Consider the following 22,971-nt stretch of genomic DNA (forward strand, 5'->3'; position numbering starts at 1 on the left):
CGCAAACACAGAAGGGGACTGTTGCAATAATAAAAGTACTTAATTATGTAAGTAGATCCAGTAGCCGTAGATGTTCTTAAGTAGATGTTTATTAGTTAAAGGTTGGTAAATAGGAAGGCCCCACCGGGAGCAGCATCCAGCTGCTCAGCCCCACTCATTCAAACTGACCACACATTCAAACCATGCACACAGAAACATTCTAATGACATCACACACACAGGCTGAGCAGCAGGGAAAGAGATGATCAGGATATAACACATCTCCCTCTTTTAAAACAATGAACACAAAAGAAAGGAAGAAAAAGCTAAATACAGTATGCCCTGATGATGACAAGGTCAGGATTTCAAATAAGCAGTCAACATAAGAAAATGATTGACTTGTAAATAATATTATGAAATAGCAAGGTCATAACATAAAAATTGTTGCATAAAAGATGAAGAGAGGAATAATATCCTCTCGCACAAAACCAATGTGGAATCACATAACCACCATCCCCCATCACAAACCAAACCCAAAATATCACCAATCATGCCAGTTGGCCAGACTGTCACGAAAAGCAATAAAAAGGGAACCCAACTAAATAAAATGCACGGAGTATATGACTTCCCAATGGCACTCTGTATAAATGAACACCTCTAAATGAATAGAGCACTTTCGTGGTTCAACAAAATAAATCATGTATACAACTGAGCATTAACAGAAATGAGGACTCTGCAACCTCATATAATTCGATCTGAAACAGATGGAGCACCTCAAACATGAGCACGTATGTGGCTCCGCAAAATATGCATCCTAAAAATCCAAACTGGAGAACTAATCTTCAGAAAATACACTTAAACAGATGGAGCGCCTCAAACAATGAGCACCTATGTGGCTCCGCAAAATATTCATACTAAAAATCCAAACTGGAGAACAAATCTTCAGAAAAATACACACTAGCATTGAACTCCTCAAAACATATGAGCACTTAAAGTGGTTCAAAGCAATAAATATAGACTCTGCACGACTCTTCGCAGTAAAAATGTGAACAACTCTATTAGAATAGAGCACTATGAAATAAGTGGTTCATCAAAAAAATACAGCATGAATAAATCTCAACACTTAATGAACACCTCAAATAAATTGAACACATGTGTGGTTCATTTCCATAAATAAAATCTAACATTTCCACGACTCAGCATAGTAAAACCTGACAACTAAAATCGACATTTAAAGAAAAACAGTAAACATAAATTAATTCATCAATTTCAGCACATAACAGTTCCACGCAGTAAAAGTAAATAAGTCAGTCACTCAGAACACAAACATGTAAATAAATACACATGTGTTTAGCGAATGATTGAAAATAAGGAACTAAAATAATAAAAGTAGTCACCGTTGTCAACCGGAAAACATGCTAGACGTTGTAAGTCATGAAGAAATAAACAGTACCTTGTCTCGATGAAATAGAACCAAAACATCCCAGAGACTTGTGGAATGCAGGGTTTCAAAGAAAAGATAGCGTGCCAGCTGTAACAAATTGAAGAAATGAAATGGGCAAGTATGATAAAGCGTGCCTATCGCTGTAGCACAATGGTGAAATGCGATGGCAGACACTTAGAAAGGCAAACCATTAGAAAGGAAACGCTGTAGGAATGAAAGCGTTAGATTGATGACGACAGCACGCAGCAAGCATCACGCTGTCACGTCTTCACCAGAAGGCTCACTGCGAAAATGTGCTGACTGAAGAAAACTCCGAATGGACAAAGGCGGTGACTCATAGTCTGACATCAGAGCAGCAGAACGCGAGGAGAGCTTCAATTCGCTAACTCCTCGAAGCCCTCAGAAGACGTCATCAAACAGACTGAAGCAGGGAAAGGGCAAAGATCGCTGCAGACCAACTGACAAGTCAACCGTCATCCCCAAACCGGACGGTGAGTGTCAGAGTTTTAGATGAAAAGCAAAGAAAGCTTACTGAATGTGACAGCTCCGTTCAGTTGGGTGCGCTGGCGTAATTAGTTGTCTCTATAATTATCTCTTAAACACTGCTCAAGATATCTTCTTATTTTAACGAGATAGGAAGCTTTAGTGTGAATAAGGTCACAGCTTGTAAACAATACTTGCAGAGAATGAGTTTTCTTCAGACAGTTTTCTTTCCATAAAAGCGCCACTCATTTGTTTCACAGCTTTATAATCTACTTTGAAATAGTCCAGTTAGCTGTCACAATTATCCTCAAACGTTTATAAATAAAGTGAAAGCATCCGCCTCACATAAATTGCTGAAAGGTTCATATCTTTTAATTTAATATTGGTTTTTGATCTTTGCCCTTGATAATATAAATAGTCATTTTAAGTTGGGATCTGAACATCGTAGCACGAAAGGTATTAAAGTTTTCCACTGTTTCACTCTGACACTCAGTCATAACTTTTTGATGGTCTTGTTAATAAATCTGCTATTTTAAAATTCAATAAGCCACACAAAGTCCAACGCTTGAAACATACCTTTATGGATGTTTTCAGTAGGCTGTCAGATGTGACATGACACCGGTGGGGCATCAAAAGCGTTGCTTGTCTTCTTTTAAAAGGCTTTACTTCTCATCTCTGTAGTTCCATATTTCAAATGTAGTTCCTGCACACGTAGTTCTTTCTCGCTCGTCGCCATTGTTGCAATAATAAAAGTACTTAATTATGTAAGTAGATCCAGTAGCCGTAGATGTTCTTAAGTAGATGTTTATTAGTTAAAGGTTGGTAAATAGGAAGGCCCCACCGGGAGCAGCATCCAGCTGCTCAGCCCCACTCATTCAAACTGACCACACATTCAAACCATGCACACAGGAACATTCTAATGACATCACACACACAGGCTGAGCAGCAAAGAAAGAGATGATCAGGATATAACAGGGACCCAACTCAAAGAGTAACCAGGTCAGCCTCACGACAACAGAGAAAGTAAAAGCTCAGGATAATAACACTAACATTTTGACCTCATGTAATGATGTCTTGACTACTTGTACCAAAACCATTAACTGTGATGTTGGAGTAGACTTGCAGAATGTAAACAATGATGTGTCTGTCATTAATTTGTCTAAAACTGAATTGGAAGCACGTGAAGTGAGTTTACTTTAGAAAGGATTACGTTTTTGTCTCATGAATAAAGCTGACTTCACTCTCGCACACATCCATCTTTACAAATTTGTAAGGAAACTTAAACTAAAAAAGTTTTTGGACCAAAATAAAAGACCAAAAGAAATTCCTGTCTACAGTGTATGTGAGAGTGGGAGAAGTATTCAGGATATTATGGAAGTACAAATGCTCCTTGAGATGGATGATGATTTGGATAAAATTCCTACAGTTAGTAGTGTCATGGCAGACTTGGGAATAGAGAGTAATATCTACACAGACAGTGGCCTTAGAAACAAATCCACTTTCTCTCCAATAACATCTTCCGATACCCTCATTGACTGTTTTTATAAAACAGTCACGGATGAATTGTATAAACTCGAAGATAAGACCCTTGGTCGACCCTTAGGACCGAAAGACAATCTTAATGCAAGTAAAAGGAATGCCTTAAAAAACCTCAGAGCTAGAAATATTGTGATAATTAAGGAGGCGGACAAGGGGGGGAATATAGTCATGCTTGACATTGAGGACTATATTGGAGAGATCAATCGCCAGCTTTGTGACACAAATTCTTATATCAAACTTGGGTCTAATCCCATGAATTCCACAATAACTAACCTTGGCAAAAAACTTAAATATTGGCACAGTGAAGGTTTACTATCGGATCTGGAACTTAAATATCTTAATGTTCCCAACACTAAAGCTGCCTACATATATGTATTACCGAAAATACATAAATGTATTACATCTCCACTTGGCAGACCCATTATTTCTGGGATTGGAGGACCAATAGAGAAAATCTCGGAGTTTATTGACATTACATTACAACCTATCGTACGAAATATTCCTTCATTCTTGGAAGATACGAAGAACCTTCTTTGTAAACTTGAAGACCTGGAATGGGTACCAACTTTCAAATTGGTAACACTAGAGGTATGCGCCTTGTATACAAGCATACCCTTGGAAAAGGGAATGGACGCCCTCAGTTATTATCTATCTAAGAAGGACGCCACACTGTATGGTCATACTACTATGATCATTGATCTAACTAGATTTGCCCTAAACAACAACTTCTTTAAATATATGGATGACTGGTATCAACAACACTCAGGAGTAGCTATGGGGGCCAAATTTTCCCCCTCTTTTGCAAACCTCTATATGGGGTTCTTTGAAGAACACCATATCTGGAGGAAAGGTCCTCCTACCCTAACAGAGCACATTGTTTACTGGGGTAGATTTATCGACGATGTTTTTATGATCTGGGCGGGACGAGATGATTTATTGAATGAACTCATGAATTATTTAAATAATAATGAGTATAATCTCACCTTCACCTTTGAATCCAGTACCAAAAGTATATCTTTTCTGGACGTCACGCTATTTATATCAGAGAACAGAATTGAATCCAAACTATATAGAAAGAGTACATCTTGTAACTCAGTTCTCCATGCGAGTAGTGCACACCCAGCTTCACAAATTGGAGCTATCCCGTATGGAGAAATGACTAGATTGCGACGTAACTGCAGTACTGAAAATGATTTTGCAAGAGAGATAGATATTCTAAAAAATAGTTTTTTTATGAGAGGCTATGATAACAAAATATTAGAAACAGCACATGGGAAAATTCAGAAAGTCTCCAGAAAAACTACGCTAAAAAGGAAACATAAAGATTCTAACAAAGAGGCCAATAACAAACTGGCACTCATAACCCAATATAGTGCGAACAGTACCCAGATTTACAATGCCATTAGAAAACATTGGCATTTGCTCCAACTAGACAAAGATCTTGAAACCTATGTTGGCAATAATCCTCGTGTTATATACAAAAAGGGCAGAACTCTTAAGAATCTACTCAGTCCCTCCATCATAAAGAACCCGGGTCACAACAATGAAATGATTGATGGCATTAGAAAATGGATGCCTATCAAACCGTGTGGGTTTTATAGATGTACTCTATGTAACATGTGCCAATTTGCGTTGGACAAAAAAAAGACCTTTTCTTACAGTACCAAACAAGTACACCACATAAATCATTTCATTAACTGTAATTCCAAGCTGGTGGTTTACTGTATCATTTGTTATTGTGGATTGATCTACGTGGGAAGCACGATTCGCCCACTAAAAGAACGATTACAGGAGCATGTTAGAGCCATTCGTAATAACAATGACAAATATCCCCTAGCAGCTCATTATAACAACGAACACTCAGGTTTGGAGGTACTTGGAATCCATTTTCATGGAATAGACATGATTAAACCTGATCCAAGAGGGGGAGATAACACATTGGCTCTACGTAAGCTTGAGTCCAAATGGTTGATCAAACTTCGTGCAGTTGATCAGGGACTTAACACTGATAGAGAACTTCATGTGTTTCTCAAAGAGTAATGACATTATGTGTGTCAACTAAGATTTATCCATCACCCTGTATTAACTCAAGCCATAATGATACTGTGACTTCATATAATGTACCTAATTTGAACTATCTGTGTTTACTTATTGTTTTCTGTATACTCATGTAGCTTGAAGAGTATCAGTGGATTGCTGTATATTACCTATGTATCTCAATGTTTATCAAGCTATCTATGAAATGGTGATATAATTTTCCAAATGAATAGATCGTATAAAATTGTCTGGAAAAATAAGGCAATTGTTCTTGCCTGCTGGTAACACCACATTGTACAATTGAAAATCACTGCATACACCCTTGTTGTACTGGAATGCTCGCTCTGACGTAGTGTTGCCACGACTCACAGCATTACGATTCATGCACTAGGGTACCTAAGTTTGCCCGTTTGTCAGACACCTATTACAAGATGTCTGCCACTATAGAACGCTCGATGAATATTTTGTCATAATCACCAGTCCATAATGCTGGACATACTCATGACTAACGGACATTATTCGGGAACACACAAATTATGTAGTGACTATAGGACTTCTTGTGCCTAACACTTGATTGTGTTCTAAAATGTAGGGCTATAGAGTGGTTCTTGTTTTCGATTTTTACAAATTACACTTACCCGGATAATTGACTGGGGCGGTTTTTATAAACTTTAGTAATACATTTCGAGACACTGTAACCCTTTACCCATAGCAACTTGGTCATTGAGGCTTATATTACCTCTCGACGAACGTTACAATATGGCCGCCACATTTCTTACGAGAATTCCAAGAAGGGATTTGTTCCGTTGTGAGACCTACACGTGGTTTCCTGGTTTAAGCCACGCCCCCCGCATTTCGCTTAAAAACTGGCGCGAGGTAACGTCACAAGTAGCTGACAGCAGTGGAGGTGTCAGGGTGACGCTGCGACTTATAAGGTATGTCCAGAATTGACTGCTGTACTTTCGGGTTAATTTAAGAAACAGAAGAGCTGTTTATGATTACCAAGAATATATTTAAAATTTTGGAGCGAGTTTTTATCCAGCTTAGTTGCATTTATATACTAGCGTTAATGGTCTTAATTTTCTAACGCCCGCTTGTGGACTCTTGTCAGTTTTCTTTACAATGAGAACCTGCCCTTTTTAGTAAATCGTTTTTGCTATATTTTGAACCATGAGGGTTTGCCTATTCGTGCCCCTTTGGTTTAATGTACTGTGTTATGGGCTAGGGTCCAGGCGTACTTTGGTCTGTCCTTCCGTGATTACGGAGTTGGCGTTTGTGGTCCACCATTATCTTAAAACATTCGGACATACATGTTTTTGTGACTATCGTTTGCTATCGTTTGCTACAAACAAACGACTACAATAAACTATCCACAGCTGGTATAATCTTGACGCTTGTTTGTTTCTTTCTATTTCCTTACCATTTAGTGACTTATCATGGTCATCATTCAAAGTTATGAATATTTGAATCCACCTTCACGAAGCATGATTTGTTATTGACTAAGTAAGTAGATATATATAGGGACTGATTGTTTTCTGTTATCTTGCATTATAATTAGTAGTTAGACTGCAGGCTTGCTCTACTAGATATAGGACCTTTTATATTCACTGATCGCACGATTATAAGTTTAGACATCTAATCTATATATTTTTGACACTGTACCACCACATTTGTGTTAAACGAATGTTCTTGGTTTATCGCCAGAATTCATGTACTTGGATACTAGTTAAACGTTAGGTTACAAGGTAGCGAGCCTTCCAGCAGCAAGTTGTGACTGGGAGTGAAAATATGCCTAACCCTTCGAGCCCATGAAACGTGTTGCACCTTGAAGCAACAAACTCTACCTGACGATTTGCCGGAGTCTTATGGACGGGTAAAACCGGGAGTTGGTTTGAGGAGAGTAAAAATTACTTGATCTTCTCTTATGTTTCCTAACGGTGTGGGCAGGCCTTAGTGCGCTTGGACCCCCGTAGGATCTGTTATCCTTTTTTTGTAATCTGGTCCTGAAGAAAGCTGAGCTGACTATAGCACTAACAGCAGAAACATGTTGACCATGCACTTTTCAAAGTCCCTGGATAAAAATTAAAAATTTCCAGTGACTTCACAGTTTTTAATGTGAACAACTGGCCCTGAATAAAGTTTTTTGAGGCACAGTTGTGATCTTTTACAACACACCTTTTTCACTGATCACTCCCTTCACACATACCAGCTCCGCTGCACTTGCAGGCGTGGTAGCACACAGGTGGGGATAGTCGACCCCACCTGTGACCGAACCCCATGATGAAGCATGTCACCTCTAGGGTGAGTGAGGGTTCTTTTAGAAAATAAATAATTTTTCCATTTTTCACTGCCTCTCTCATTGCTTAATGACCATTCACATTTAGGTAGGTTTCACCGTTTTTCACTGTGACATAAGGGTTTCACTTGTGTCATTTTGGCGCTCTTTTGTTGATAATAGATATTGAAATAAGGGGTGGGAGAGTAGCCATTATTCCCTTCCTCTCTTGTTGTATATTCATCCTATGCACATTACCAAGTTGGTTTGCAGTCATAATGTATTATTTACAGCATAATACGCGAGCAGGGCTGTGCATTGTAAAATGGGTGGAATGTGACCCCCCTAGTCAAATGACTGTGCTCGTACTAAGAGACCGTGCATGAAAACAATGTTTCAGAGTGGCGACCATCTAAGATAGCCCCAAGGTAATTTGTGGGTGTAACCTTTGTTGTGACCCGGATTGCAAAAAGTATATTAAGACCCGGTAGGCAGGGAGAGGCTGATAGGCCTGCTTGGCAATGCGAGTCAGGCGATAAATAGTAAGCATGGGCGCAAAATCCGTTCCGCTCGCGGATTTTGCGGATTTTCAGCAAATTCGCGATCTGCGAATTTGCCGAAAATTCGCAAATCCACGAGCGGAGCAGATCCGGGGAGCAAAAGTTCAAGCTCAGTGTTTGTAACTATTTTAGAACGGCGCCGGTAAGCTGCCAGCGCCATTCTAAAATAGTTACTAAGTTAGCTTCAACAGGAAGCATTAATAGATAAAATGAAGCAGGTGCTCAAGTTTAACTGAATTTGAGCTCCAACTCGAGCACCTGCTTTATTTTATCTATTAGTGCTTCCTAATGAAGCTAACTTAGTAACTATTTTAGAATGGCGCTGGCAGCTTGCCGGTGCCATTCTTAAATAAAAGGCAAGGAGTGGGGCAGAGGGCAGAAGGGCACAACAATGAGTGTGGCAGAGGGCAGAAGGGCACAACAACGAGTGGGGCAGAGTGCAGAAGGGCACAAGCATGAGTGGGGCAGAGGGCAGAAGGGCACAAACACGAGTGGGGCAGAGGGCAGAAGGGCACAAACACGAGTGGGACAGAGGGCAGAATGGCACAAAAATGAGTGGGGGAAGGGGCAGAATGGCACAACAAAGAGTGGGGCAGAGGGCAGAATGGCACAAAAACGAGTGGGGCAAAGGGCAGAAGACCACACAAACGAGTTGGGCAGAGGGAAGAAGAGCACAAAAACGAGTGGGGCAGAGAGCAAAAGGGCACAAACACAAGTGGGGCAGAAGGCAGAAAGGCACAAAAACGAGTGTTACAGAGGGCAGAAGGGTACAAAAAACGAGAGGGTGGCAGTGATGAACCAGAGGGAGCATCGCGGTCACGCACAAAAAAAACCAGCGAACACGCAAAGCGCCCCGCGAACACGCAAATTGCGAACAAAAAAATCTGCGAATTCGCACAAATTTGCGAATTTTGCGGATCGCAAATTCGTAAATTCCCGGATCGCGAACTCGCAAATTTCGCCCATGCTTAATAAATAGCACTGCCTGCTGGTGACAACTGTCCAAGTTGGCAAGGACGGGTGGAGCAAGAGTTTATCAGGGTGGAAACTGGTAATAGGTATTCTCTGCACTACTCTTGCTTCTTTCTGCACCTCTCTTGCAAATTTCTGTATCCCGCTTTCGGCACCCCTTTTCCCTGTTTCTGCACCTTTCTTGCCTCTTTCAGCACCTCTATTGCTTCTTTCTGTACTTCGCTTGCTTCTTTCTGCACTTTTATTGCTTCTTTCTGCACCCCTCTTGCCTCTTTTTGTACAAATTTTGCCTCTTTGTCCACCTCTCATGCCTCTTTCTGCACCTCTCTTGCCTTTTACTGGAGTTCTCTTGCATCTTTCTGCACCTCTTTTGCTTCTTTCTGTACTTTTCTTGCCTCTTTCTATACCCCTCTTCCCTCTTTCTGTACCTCTGTTGGTTCTTTCTGCACTACTGTTGTCTCTTAATCTACACCACTGTTGCCAATTTCTGCATCCCTCTTGCCTCTTTCTATACCCCTCTTCCCTCTTTCTGCATCTCTCTTTCCTCAGTTTGCACCCTGTTCCCTCTTTCTGTACCTTGTATGTCTGTTTCTGCACCTCTCTTGCCTCTTTTGCTACCTCTGTTGCTTCTTTCTGCACTTCTTTTGCCTCTTTCTGCAGTACTCTTTTTGCACATCTCTTGCTTCTTTCTGCACTTCTCTTTCTTCTTTCTGCACCCCCATTGCATTTTTCTGCTCTCCCTTTGCCTCTTTGTGTACCTCTTCTGTCTCTTTCTGTACCCCTCTGGCCTCTTTCTGCACCTCTGTTGGTTCTTTCTGCACTGCTCTTGCTTCTTTCGGTACCCCTCTTGCCACTTTCTTTACCCCTTTTGTTTCTTTCTGTACCCCCTTCCCTCTTTCTGTACCTCTATTGCCTCTGACTGCTCAACTGTTCCTTCTCTCTGCACTCCGTTTGCCTGTTTCTGCAACTCTCTTGACTCTTTCTGTACCCTTATTCAATTTTTCTGCACATCTCTTGCTTCTTTCTGTACTGCTCTTGCTTCTTTCTGTACCTCTCTTGCAAATTTCTGTATCCCTCTTACCTCTTTCTGTACCACATTTTGCTCTTTCTTCACCTTTTCTGCCTGTTTCTGCACCTCTCTTGCCTCTTTTGGCACCTACTATTCACAATTTGTTCATTTTTGTCCTTAATTCAAAAAGACGTCATAGTAAACAATGTCATCAAATTATATTCTTTCTATACAAATCAAGCTTTGTTGTGCAGTCTTATGGCTGATACATAGATGGTCTACGCGTTTCGAACTCTTGATAAATGTTGAGTTCTCTTCAGGACCAAATAGCTGCAAGACAGACAAACGTTCTCCTTAAACTCACTCTTAAATTAGAATCAAAAGCTCGCCACTTTATACCTCTGGAATTAAGGACAAAAATGAACAAAATGAAATTGTAAATAGTAGGTGACGGCTGTGATTGTGATGAATGAATGCAAGAGAGTCTGAAAAGGTTGAATGAGTGATTGATTGGGAGAAACAGGAATATGAGCAAGTAAATATGACTTTATGTAAAATTTCTTTATATGATAATTGTCTTCAGTTGTGATTTCAAAAATTGAAATGTTGTACAAATGTGTACATTTTGCTAAGAAAAAAATTAAAAAGAAAAGGATTTATTCAAGACAGAATTAGAGGTCCATGGCACATGTTGTTTTAATTGCAATATTCTCGCAGGAATGAGAGTATGAATAAAGTAGCAGTATTGGCATTTGTTTAGTTAGATTACTATTATGTACTAGGGCCTTACAGGGGAGGTCATGCCAATCATAGGGATTCCCCAAGCCATAGTGTACCCTAGTGTATGTGGGTATTTTCACTGTGTTCTAATTGTCTTTCAGCATAGCACTGGCTCCTGGCCTGGTTAGGCAGAGCCCAGGGTCAGTCAGAGTCAGTTACCACCAGTGCCAGTCAGCAAAAAGTTGGGGGTGCCCAGGACACAGGATGACTTTGCAACGAGGCCTCCTTCTGCGCAACTGTTGGTTTTTTCTGCAGATCTCTTGCTTCTTTCTGTACCTTTCCTCCTCTTTCTGGACTTCTGTTGCCTTCTCCTGCATTTCTTTTGCTTCTTTCTGCGCCTTTCTTCCTCTTTGTGCACATGTCCTACTTATGTAGGCATAGTTCGAAGTTAGCATTTAAAAATCTTTAAAATTCACTGAAAAAACCATAGGTTTCAGGGACATTATAGTTAGAAATTAGCATTTAAAAAACCTTTGAAATTCACTGAAAAAAACATGTTTTTTCTGGTGAATTTCAAAGGTTTTTTAAATTCTAATTTCTAAGTATAACTTCCCTGAAATCTATGTTTTTTTCAGTGAATTTCAAAGGTTTTTTTAAATGCTAATTTCTAACTATAAAGTCCCTGATACCTATGGTTTTCAGTGAATATATATATATATATATATATATATATATATATATATATATATATATATATATACACATATATATATATATATATTCACTGAAAAAACCATAGGTTATAGACCATATATAGTTAGGAATTAGCATTTACAAAACCTTGAAAATTCACTGAAAAAACCATAGGTTATAGAACATATATAGTTAGGAATTCGCATTTACAAAACCTTATTTTATTCACACAAAACCATTGAAATTCCATATATAGTTAGTTGCACTAACTATATATCGCGCACCCGCAATCCACTGCTGATGATGTCACATATTACATCATTCATGACATGGTCAGTGACATCACTGATGACATCACTGATGACATCTCAAATGCTTTTTAATGAGGTGCTATCATGTATATTGGTCCCAAGATGGCTGCCAACACTTCTTGGATGAAGTGCTGACAGCCAATCAGATCAGATGTGTGGTTAGGCTCCGCCCAGATATATATCTTTTTTTGAACCTAAATTACTCAAAATCCACTGGAGCACATATATTGAGACCTAGCAAAGGCACATCGGGCTAACAGTCCCTACAATTTTGCCAAGTTTCGTGCAAATCCATTCAGCCGTTCGAGCTAAAAGTGAGGCCAACCGCCCTATGGAAATTAACATGGGAAAAGCGCGTTTTGGGACCCCCCTTTTTTCTCAGCCCCCCCTTGATGAAACCCCCCCAAATTGTCAGGGGCTGCTCAGAAACAAAATGTTCCATTTTCCTGAAAATTTCAGCCAATTCCGTCCACAAACGTCAAAGTTATTAGACATAGAATTTTCAAAAATCCCATAGAGAAAAAATCCTAACTATATATACCTACTGGCGACCGCCAGTAGGTAATATATATATATAAACCACATGGAACTTCGCTTCTTCAACCAACTGTTAGGAAAAACGAACACCGACCCAAGCAGGTAATATGCAGTCTTCTTTATTTTCTGTGCAATCCCATGAGCGCCATGACTCGTTTTGGGCCAGATGAGCCCTTAATATATATATAAATATATATTTATATATATATATGTGTGTGAGCATGTGTTTGTTATTGTTAGGTCAGAGTTTCCTTAAGTAGAGCATGTTTTGTTTTGCTAATAACGTTCATGCAGTTTGATGAATCTTCACTATACTTTCCCAAAAAAGATCATCCAGTTCATCTCCTAGTTGGAAAGTTTCAGGATGATCCGTCAAGTGGAAGCATAAAAAAGGTGGGTGTTCCAAGATGTGTTTTCCTCATGCAACTTACCACAGATATCTTAAGAAACGTTTTGGAAAAAATGGTTATATAGTATTACCCAAAATTTGCCAGAAATTTAGATCATTACTCAAATAGTGTGATTCGGTGTAAATACATTTTGAGGCTTTTGACAAATGATGGCTAAAAGGTCATTGATATCTGAATTAGTGTAACTCCCACACTACATAAATTTAAAAAAATTGTGTATTATGTTTGGATGAGAGGGCTTTGTTTCCCCTTTGGCTATGATATGACTGGATGGCCACAACATTAACAGAAATATGTCATCATTACAGGTCATGGGGGCAAAGCATTTTAATAGGCGTTTTTCAGCTTTGAAATGAGTGCCTGCACCACATTACTTCTAAAATGTTATAACTGGTGGTTCCCAAATTTTGGTAGTGAACATTTGGTATTGATGCATGAGGCATGCTTCTCATTCATTTATTGTCCTTTGTGTGTGCTTTTAGGACAGATCTTTCATGTGGACTGACGGCTCACAGTGGAACTATCAGAACTGGCGCAGTGGGGAACCCAATAACAATGGTGGTCGTGAGGCCTGCCTCAATTTCAACTTTGCCAGTAAGTCATAAAAAAAGCCAGGGGGTCACTAACAACAGACAGGCAATGCCCAGGCACCAGAATGTTGGTCTTTTATTTATGATTTTATTTGTTATAATATTACATATTTTAATTTCCTTCGATATAGATAAATGAATGATGGTTAAGAGAGGAATTATAATATATAATTTACATTTGTGTGTCTATATTCTACAGTGAAAGTTCAGTCTTCTTGTCCTACAGACTACATATCTTCAAAGAAAGGGCTTTTTTGCACAACCAACACCATTATTTCAGCTGAACTTAGCATTATACAAACTCTCTACTAGTGAATAAGAAAACTTCCAACAATGTCTCATGGAGATCATTCACTTGATGAAGCGGAACCATCTGAAATGCAATACTAAAAAAACGTAAATCATGATCCTAGGTAACTCTTATACCTTCACCCCTATTCTCTGGTGCCCGGCAGACACCCCCTCCTCACCCAACATGGTAGAAATAGTTAACAATTTGGTGGTGAAATTCGGCACAAATCTATCCTTTCATCTACAAGCATTATCAGTAGCTAAGAAGTGTTTTCAGTTGATAAAATCCTTTAAAAAGTTCTTTGATTTTCTCTCCATCACTATAAGAAAAACTGTTACAGCAGCCTTGGTCACCTCCAGATTGAACTATTGTAATAGTGTATATGCGGGTGCCAACAAGACAATTTTCAAACAACTCTATACTGTTCAACATGTAGCAGCCTGCCTGGTGCCGAAATTGCTATGTCGCTCTTCAGCCTCAACCACCTTAAAATCACTACATTGGCTGCTGATCCATAAAAGAGTACTTTTTAAGATACTTGCTATTACTTTTAGGGCATCAGGACCTAAATATTTAACAAGCAGATTTACTCCCTATGTCACCTCACGCCCTTTGAGGTCTTCTTCAGCAAATCTTTTAAAACCCACACCGTTTTGATGTAAAACGAAGGGAGAGAGATCAGTAGCTGATCTTGGGGTAAAAGCATGAAATACTCTTCCCTGTCATCTCAGGTTCATTCACTCAGAACCTTCCTTCAGAAAGTCACTGTAAACCTTGATTATTGGAGCCACGGATTCTCTCTGCTTCGCTCCTACTTAATTTACCCATAGTTACGATGATAGCATCCACCTGAGCCCACAATATCTTTCTGTACAGTGCCAAGATATTCCTGCGGATTGTAAGTTGCACTTTATATATATTATATATACATACATACATACATACATACATACATTTATCTTTTTTGATACTTATCTTATGAGCACCATTTAAATATTTTGACACTGATCCATTCGACTGCTTATATTTTTTAGGCCTGTCAGTAATTTTAATTACATCAAATTAATCAGAGACATTTCAGTAATTCTGCATTAACTATGATTATAGCTTACTTACTCCCTCTAGAATTCTACAGTGATATCACATTTAGTGAGTGTGACACACTGCTTGTGCTGCTGTTTATGCCCTTGTTCTCTTGCACCTAGTGCTTTTCTTCTTGTGCAAAATGTATGGATGAACCTCCACGTGAACATCAAGAATGCGCTTGATTAATATAATCCTGGTACATGCACTGCAGTTATCTGCGCCTAACAGCTCTTTTCAGTCCCCTCGCGCTTACATTACGTGGTCAACACTCCACATTCCAACCCATGCCATAGGTAGGATTCCAACCCGTTAATTGCATTACTACGCATCTTCCCTTTTCCCAAGAATAAAAAAACTAAATAAAATAAAGGTAAATGCCAGAACTTTTCAACACACTCAAATTGTATATATAATTTCCTTTAGATGTATAAATTCCTTACCAGCGGTGGCTGCTATTTACCGAGGGTGACAAGGTGGGAGAAGTGGGAGGGGGGCGTGTAAATGAAAATAAATCAGTTAAAAAAACACTAACCTTCAGGCCGGCCGTTCTCCTCTCAGTCGGCCCTTCTCTTGCTCCTCGGAAGCAGGAAGCACCCACACTCCTGACTCCCCTAGCCAATCGCAACACTGCAATGCAGTGTTGTGATAGGTCTGAGTGCCATGGTTCGGCACTCAGATGGGGAATGGTGGCCTGAGAATGTTCTGTACCCAAGCTGTAATGTAGCCTGGGTGCAGAATATGAAATGTGCAGACCCACATTATTAGGTGTGCAAACACATCCTTTGTTAGGCATGGGAATACCTTCTCTGGTCATTGAACCTCCTCTGTCATCAGTAACCTTTTTCTCAATCAATCAATCAATCAATCAATCAGAGTACTTGTAAACAGTGCTACTTACCTGTGAGGGTCCCAAGGTGCTGAGGGGGGTGCTGCTACTGCTCGAAGAGCCAGGTCTTGAGGAATCTTCTGAAGGCAAGTAGGTCTTGGGTCTGCCGTATGTGGGTAGGGAGGGTGTTCCTGTTCTTGGCGGCGAGATAGGAGAAGGATCTGATGCCGTAGGTCATTCGTTGGATGCGGGGGACAGCGGAGAGGGCAAGGCTGGCGGAGCGCAGCTGGCAGGTGGGGGTGTGGAAGCTGAGTCTGGTGTTCAGGTAGGATAGTCCCGCGTTGTGGAGTGCTTTGTGTGTGTGGCTGAGGAGCTTTATGGTGATCCTCTTGTCGACGGGGAGTAAGTTTAGGTCTCTCAGGTGGGGGATGATGTGGCTGCGGTGGGTAACATTGACGATCATTCGGGCGGAGGCGTTTTAGATGCGTTGTAGTTGTCGTAGGTGTTTGGCTGGGATTCCTGCGTAGAGTGCGTTGCCGTAGTCCAGTCTGCTGCTGACGAGGGCCTGTGTCACTGTTCTTCTTGTTTTGGTCGGGATCCACTTGTAGATCCTGCGGAGCATGCGGAGGGTGTTATAGCAGGAGGAGGAGACGTTGTTCACCTGCTTAGACATGGAGAGGGAGGAGTCGAGGATGAATCCTAGATTGCGTGCATGGTCGGTGGGTGTTGGTGCTGTTCCCAGTGTGGTCGGACACCAGGAGTCGTCCCAGGCGGAGGGGGTGGGTCCGAGGATGACGACCTCCATCTTGTCCGAGTTCAGCTTCAGACAGCTGCTCCTCATCCTATCAGCGACGGCCTTCATTCCCTCGTGGAGGTTGGTTTTGGCGGTGTGTGGGTCCTTGGTGAGGGAGAGGATGAGTTGGGTGTCGTCAGCGTAGGAGATGATGTTGAGGTTGTGTGAGGGGGGCCATGTAGACGTTGAACAGCGTTGGGCTGAGGGATGAGCCCTGGGGGATGCCGCAGATGATGTTGGTGGCTTCGGATCAGAAGGGTGGGAGGTAGACGCTCTGGTTTCTGCCGGAGAGGAAGGACGTGGTCCAGTCAAGAGCCTTCACTTGGATTCCGTCTTCTAGGAGGCATGTCTTTAGAGTGCGATGGCAGACCATGTTGAAGGCAGCTGACAGGTCCAGGAGGATGAGGGCTGATGTTTCACTGTTCTCTAGTTGGCACCTGATGTCGTCTGTGGTGGCGATGAGGGCTGTCTCTGTGCTGTGGTTTCATCTGAATCCGGACTGGGACGGATGCAAGATGTTGTTGTCTTCGAGGTAGCAGGCCAGTTGCATGTTGACGATTTTCTTGATGACCTTTGCTGGGAACAGGAGCAGGGAGATGGGCCGGGACTTCTTGAGGCCCTTGGGGGCCGCTTTGGGCTTCTTGAGGAGGGCGTTGATTTCGGCGTGCTTCCAGATTTCCGGGAATGTTGCTGTTTCAAAGGAGATGTTGATGACGTTCTGTCGTTGGGGTGCGATGGCTGCGTCTGCTTTATTGAATACATGGTGTGGGCACCGGTCAGACGGAGATCCTGAGTGGATGGAGTTCATGACTTTGCATGTCTCGTCATCGTTGACGTTGGACCAGGATGCTAGGCGGTTGGCGCCGGTGGTGTTCACAGGGGAGGTGGAGTCTGGGTATTTGGGGCGGTCGTGGTGTTGAAGCTGTCGTGGATGTCAGCCATCTTGCAGTGGAAGAAAATGGCTAGTGAGTCGCACAGTTCTTGTGAGGGCGGAATGTCATTGGCGCTGGGGTTGGAGAGTTCCTTTACGAAGGTGAAGAGCTCTTTGCTGTCGTGTGCGTTGTTGTCCAAGCGGCCTTTGAAAGAGGATCTCTTGGCTAATATGATGAGGTGGTGGTGTCTGCGGGTGGTGTCCTTGTGGGCTGCGTGGTTGTCCGGAGAGCGTTTGTGGCGCCATGTTGGAGGGTTTCTTGAGCGGGGCGAGCGTGTTGGTGCAGTCGTCGATCCACTGTCTGAGGTTTTGGGCTGCGGTGTCTGGGTTGGTGGGGTTTGGGTGGGTTCTTGGCAAGAGAGGTGATCAGCTGGTCTTCGGTGACTTTGCTCCAGCAGCAGCGAGGCCGCTGTTGGGTGCTATGGGGCGTGGTTGGTTTCTTCCAGTGGATTTGGTGGTGTGGTTGAAGGCTACGTGGGAGCATGTGGAGAAGACGGGATCCAGTGTGTGGCCGGCGGCGTGGGTGGGTGCGGTGATGAGTTATCTGAGGCCCAGGTTGGCGAGGTTTGCGATCAGGGTGGCAGAGTTGGTGTTGTTGTTGTTCTTGAGGTGGAAGTTCAGGTCCCCTGGAGGATGTAGTCTGTGGAGGCAAGTGCTTGGGTGCTGGCGAGGTCGGGAATGGAGTCGCTGAACTGAGCCCGGGGTCCGGGGGTCTGTAGATGAGTGTTCCTCTGAGGGTGGTGTTGGGGTCGGTGTGGATCCGGAAGTGCAGGTGTTCGGCGGTGTTGAGGGTGTCATCTGTGTGGGTAGCGACCTTGAGGGTGGACTTGTGGACGATGGCTATTCCTCCTCCGATTCAATTCGCGCGATCCCTGCGGGTGATCTTGTAGCCGTCCGGGATGGCTATGGCGATGTCGAGCGCCGAGGAGTCGTTCCACCAGGTCTCGTTCAGGAAGGTCACATCTGGGGGGGAGGTGTCGAGCAGATCCCAGAGCTTGATGGCGTGTTTGCGTGCAGAGCAGGTGTTGAGGAGTATGCAGCTGAGGTGGTTGGGTCCAGTCCTTGGAGGTTTGGTGGTTCTGTCACAGGTGAAGCTGCAGGTGCGGCAGGAGAAGGGTCCGTGGGTCCATTTCAGGGCGGCCTGGAAGCAGGTGTGGCTTCGGCCAGCATTGAGTGAGTGGAGGGTGCTGGCGTCGTAGTTGATTCTGGTGTTGTGGCGTTCGCGGGGTCCAGGGGTTCTGGCGCTGGGCGCGGTCCAGGCGAGATGGGCGCAGTGCGCCAGCGGCATGCCCGCTGCGCGCGTCCGCTGCGCGGCTGCTTCTCGGCCTGCATATGAGGTGGCTTGGGAGGGAGGAGCAGCTAGGAGGCGGGAGCGGGGAGCCGGGGGAACTGGTGCACAGGCGGAGGGGAGGTAAAAACCCAGGAAACAAGGAGGCAGCAAGGAGGCAGGAACAGGCAGTCAGGTGATGAGCAGCGGCGTGGAGGCAACCTGCCTGCAAGCAGGGTCAAAGATCACAAAAAAGCACAGAAAGTCACAAAAAACTGGGGAAACGACTAGCACAGAGGCAGAAAGGTCACAAGGAAGGGCAGAAAAGGTAAAAAAAATGGGGGGAAACGAGTGGCAAAGAGGCAGAAAGGTTACAAGAAAGGGCAGAAAGGTCACAAAAACCAGGGGGGAACGAGTGACACAGAGGCAGAAAGGTCTCAAAAAACAGGGGGGGGGAAACGAGTGGCATAGAGGCACAAAGGGGAGTAGAGGCAAGAAAAATGAGTCAATCAAGGGAGCAGAGCACAAGAAAAACGAGTGCAATCAGGGGAGCAGAAGGCACGAAAAACGAGTTCAATCAGGGGAGTAGAGGCAAGAAAACGAGTGCAATCGGGAGAACAGAAGGCAAGAAAAACGAGTAAAATCAGGGAAGCAGAAGGCAAGAATACATGCACAAATAGAGGAGCAGAAGGCAAGAGGGAGCAGATGGCACAAAAAACGAGTGCAATCGGGGGTGCAGAAGGCAAGAAAAACGGGTACAATCAGGGGAGCAGAAGGCACACAAAAACGAGTGCAATCAGGGGAGCAGAAGGCAAGAAAAACAAGTGCAATCAGGGGAGCAGAACACAAGAAAAACAGGAACAATCTGGGGAGTAGAAGGCAAGAAAAATGAGTGCAATCAGGGGAGCAGAAGGCAAGAAAAATGGGTACAATCAGGGCAGCAGAAGGCATGAAAAACGAGTGCAATCAGGGGAGCAGAAGGCAAGAAAAACAAGTGCAATCAGGGGAGCAGAGGCAAGAAAAACGAGTACAATCAGGGGAGCAGAAGGTACGAAAAAAGAGTGCAATCAGGGGAGCAGAAGGCAAGAGAAAGCGAGTACAATCAGGGGAGCAGAAGGCACGAAAAACGAGTGCAATCAGGGGAGCAGAAGGCAAGAGAACGAACACAATCAGGGAACAGAAGGCAAGAGAACGGGCACAGATAAGAATGCAGGCACAGGGGGTAGATAGACAACAGTGGTCACAGACACCAGAAGACAGTATGGGCAGTACAGGGAAGACAGACAGACAGTGACAGTGATACAAACCTAAGGCCTACCACTGGCCACCAGGGATGAGGCGCAGGTGGTAGCCTGCGGGTGGAGGAGGGCCTAAACTTCCACAGTAGCGGCAGCTGGGGCAGGGTCAGGACACACAGGTGGAGCTGTGTGGTGGGGGAGCGTCCTACCAGCAAGGTCAAGGACCCTTGACCTACCAGCAAGGTCAAGGGTCGCTCCTCACCTTCCTTGTTGTATACAGAAAAGGAACTCATATGTCTTACCTTTCTGTTGCTCAATAAAGCAGCATTACAAAATATTTTCTCCACCTGAGGTCTTGAATATCTATTCTACCCACTTCTTAAAACTCCAGTTCCTTTCAGTTTCACAGTATCAACTATTTGCAAATTGACAGGTTTACAACCATACTTGACATCATAATTTTTCTTGTAAAATTGCTTTTCCTCATTGACTCTTCCTTATAAAACCTCTGGATCCCATGCCACTTTTTTGGTTTTTGGCATCCAACCAATATTATCTTTAGAAAATACCATCCTGCCTCTCATTAATTCAAAAGGACTATGTCCAGTTTAGGTGCACAGTGCTATCCTTACCACCCAGCTTGTTGAATAACAATTACATTTTTCATTCTATACCATTATTTTTAGCCAACTGTATAGCCCACTTGCTCACTCTATTAAACATTTCTAATGCACCATTCCCCACTGAGCCCACTGAGTCATAGAGTTAAGTAGTATAGTGTTTAATGCCATTTCGCTTTAGGAATTCCTCAAATACCCCGCCAACCAATTGCACCACATTATCAGTAGTGAAATATTTGGGTAACCCATCTTTCTGATAAACCGTTTCTAGGACGATAATAACCATTGCAAAATCGACATTCTCCACAATTTCTACTTCCTTTTTTTTTTTCTTTTAGTCCTCATACATGCCATCAATAAAAGAACGCTCTAGTTGGGATATCTCCACTTCCCTTCTACAGGCCATAGTTGGAAACAACCCTGATGGAAAGCCTAAAGAGGGGATAGAGTCTTCCCAGAGACCCGGATGTATCCTTGTCCCGCTCCCGTTCACAAGACCCAAAAGGGTTAGATGTTATTAGGGAGGAGGGGACCTACAAGCCTCGGCATAATCATTGGACTGATCTTACTTCTCTCTCCAAGTCTCCAAAGCCGACCACATTTTATCAAAACTGGAATTATCACAGGCCATGTCTGATTGACTAACCATAACTATGTTTTTTAGGCAAACAGCAAATGTAGGTGGTACCTCCAACTTCCAAGATCTGCAAAATTCCCTCCTAGAGATGGTTACTACATATAATACAAACTTTGAAGCTAGATCATTCAAACCATAGCTTGCCAGGAGACCGAAGAAGATTAACCTAGCACATACTTCAATCTGCATGCCCAATACTTCTTCAAGGAAACCACATACCTCCATCCAAAAGGGGCCGATCTTCGGGCAACTCATAAATATGTGCAGGTCATCCGCAGCTGGGAATTTACATCTAGCACAGTGGTATACTGTTGCAGACATCTTAGACAGTTTACCTGGAGTCCAGAATACCCTACAAGTGGTGTACAGATCATTCCTCCTTAAATTTGCTGGTTTAACCACAGCCTGTAACATAGAAAAAGAGTCACACCAGAGTTTCCGCAAGTCATGTCCATTTTCAGTGAGAATATTACCCCAGCGTCTCACCAGCTCTGATTCTATACTGGCCCCTGTTTCTATCAATGCCCCATACCAAAAGGACACCTCACGTTTCCATGATCCTACTCTAGCAATATGTCAATAGCTGTACTAGAGTCTTCATTACTCCATGATTGTGATGACCACCACGTGGATAGCTGGTAAAACTTAAATCTTGTCAGAGTCCCCCCAGAAACACAGGACCCAGCTCATAAGATGTGAATCCACCTGGAGGTCTCCCCAAACTCCAATACCAGCGGATAGTATGGTATTCGTAGTGATTTCCTGATGTATCCCCACTTTCTTAATGCAGCCAATAAAACCTTAAGTCTGACTTTCTTCTAAAACTTTGGATCCCCAAACTTATAGAGAAAGAATTCCTGTCCCTGTGGAGTATCATGCAATAAGGCCCAAAACAAACGGCCCATTGAGGAAGAATCGATAGTGTTAGCTAGCATTCTAAATTTTTTTAAATGAAAGGCATGGCAATAGGAGAGCAAGTCAGGTGAAGCTAGTCCCCCCAATTTCAGCCCTCTCCTCAGCTTTTTCCAAGCTATCCTCAGGGTTTTAGTGGCCCAGATGAATGACCCAATTTTGCCTTGAAGGATTGCAAGATCTCTGGCATTAAAAGAAAGTGGAATTGAATTGAACAAACAGGTTACCCTAGGTAGAATTATCATTTTTATAAGGTTCACCCTCCCGTATATGTTTAAAGGGAGATTCCCCCAGCGCGCTAATTGTATTGTATTGTATTGTATGGCGTATTTATATAGCGCTAAACTGTCACCCTTAGGGTATCCTGGCGCTTGACTTGATCTGCCATACTCAACTCAGCTAATAAGGAGCCCACCTCCTTCGAAACCTTATCCCAATTGATCTTAGATGTATCATTCAGCTGCTGTGCTAGATGAATCCCTGAGTATCTTATCCAATCTTTTGCTCCTGATATTACATCAGTACAATTCCAACTCATTATTTCAGTTTTTTCTTTATTAATTTTGTAGCCAGAGATCTTACAAAATTCACCCGCTAACTTATATAATGTAGGTATAGCTGTTGCGTGGATGGAAGTATACATTAACAGGTCGTCTGCATACAGGGTGACCTTAAGATCTAGATCAGCAATCTTAAAAGGCAAAATTGAGGTTTCTTCCCTAAGGGAGCAAACAAAAGTTCGATATGAACATCAAACAATAGAGGGGACAGGGGACAACCCTGTCTAGTGCCTCTTGAGATATCAAACCAT

The 22,971-nt window shown here is 42.8% G+C and overlaps 1 protein-coding gene across 1 annotated transcript in view; it reads left to right on the forward strand.

The window, feature by feature from the left end:
* Positions 1 to 22,971, forward strand: part of LOC147716850 (lectin-like) — a 301,532-nt gene that overhangs the window by 202,301 nt on the left and 76,260 nt on the right. The window contains exon 5 of the mRNA XM_086920443.1: positions 13,451 to 13,562. Within this exon, the coding sequence (XP_086776569.1) occupies positions 13,451 to 13,562 (112 nt within the window). The remainder of the gene's footprint in view (positions 1 to 13,450; positions 13,563 to 22,971) is intronic.

Source organism: Lissotriton vulgaris, chromosome 5, assembly GCF_964263255.1.
Source record: "Lissotriton vulgaris chromosome 5, aLisVul1.2, whole genome shotgun sequence".
NCBI lineage: Eukaryota > Metazoa > Chordata > Amphibia > Caudata > Salamandridae > Lissotriton > Lissotriton vulgaris.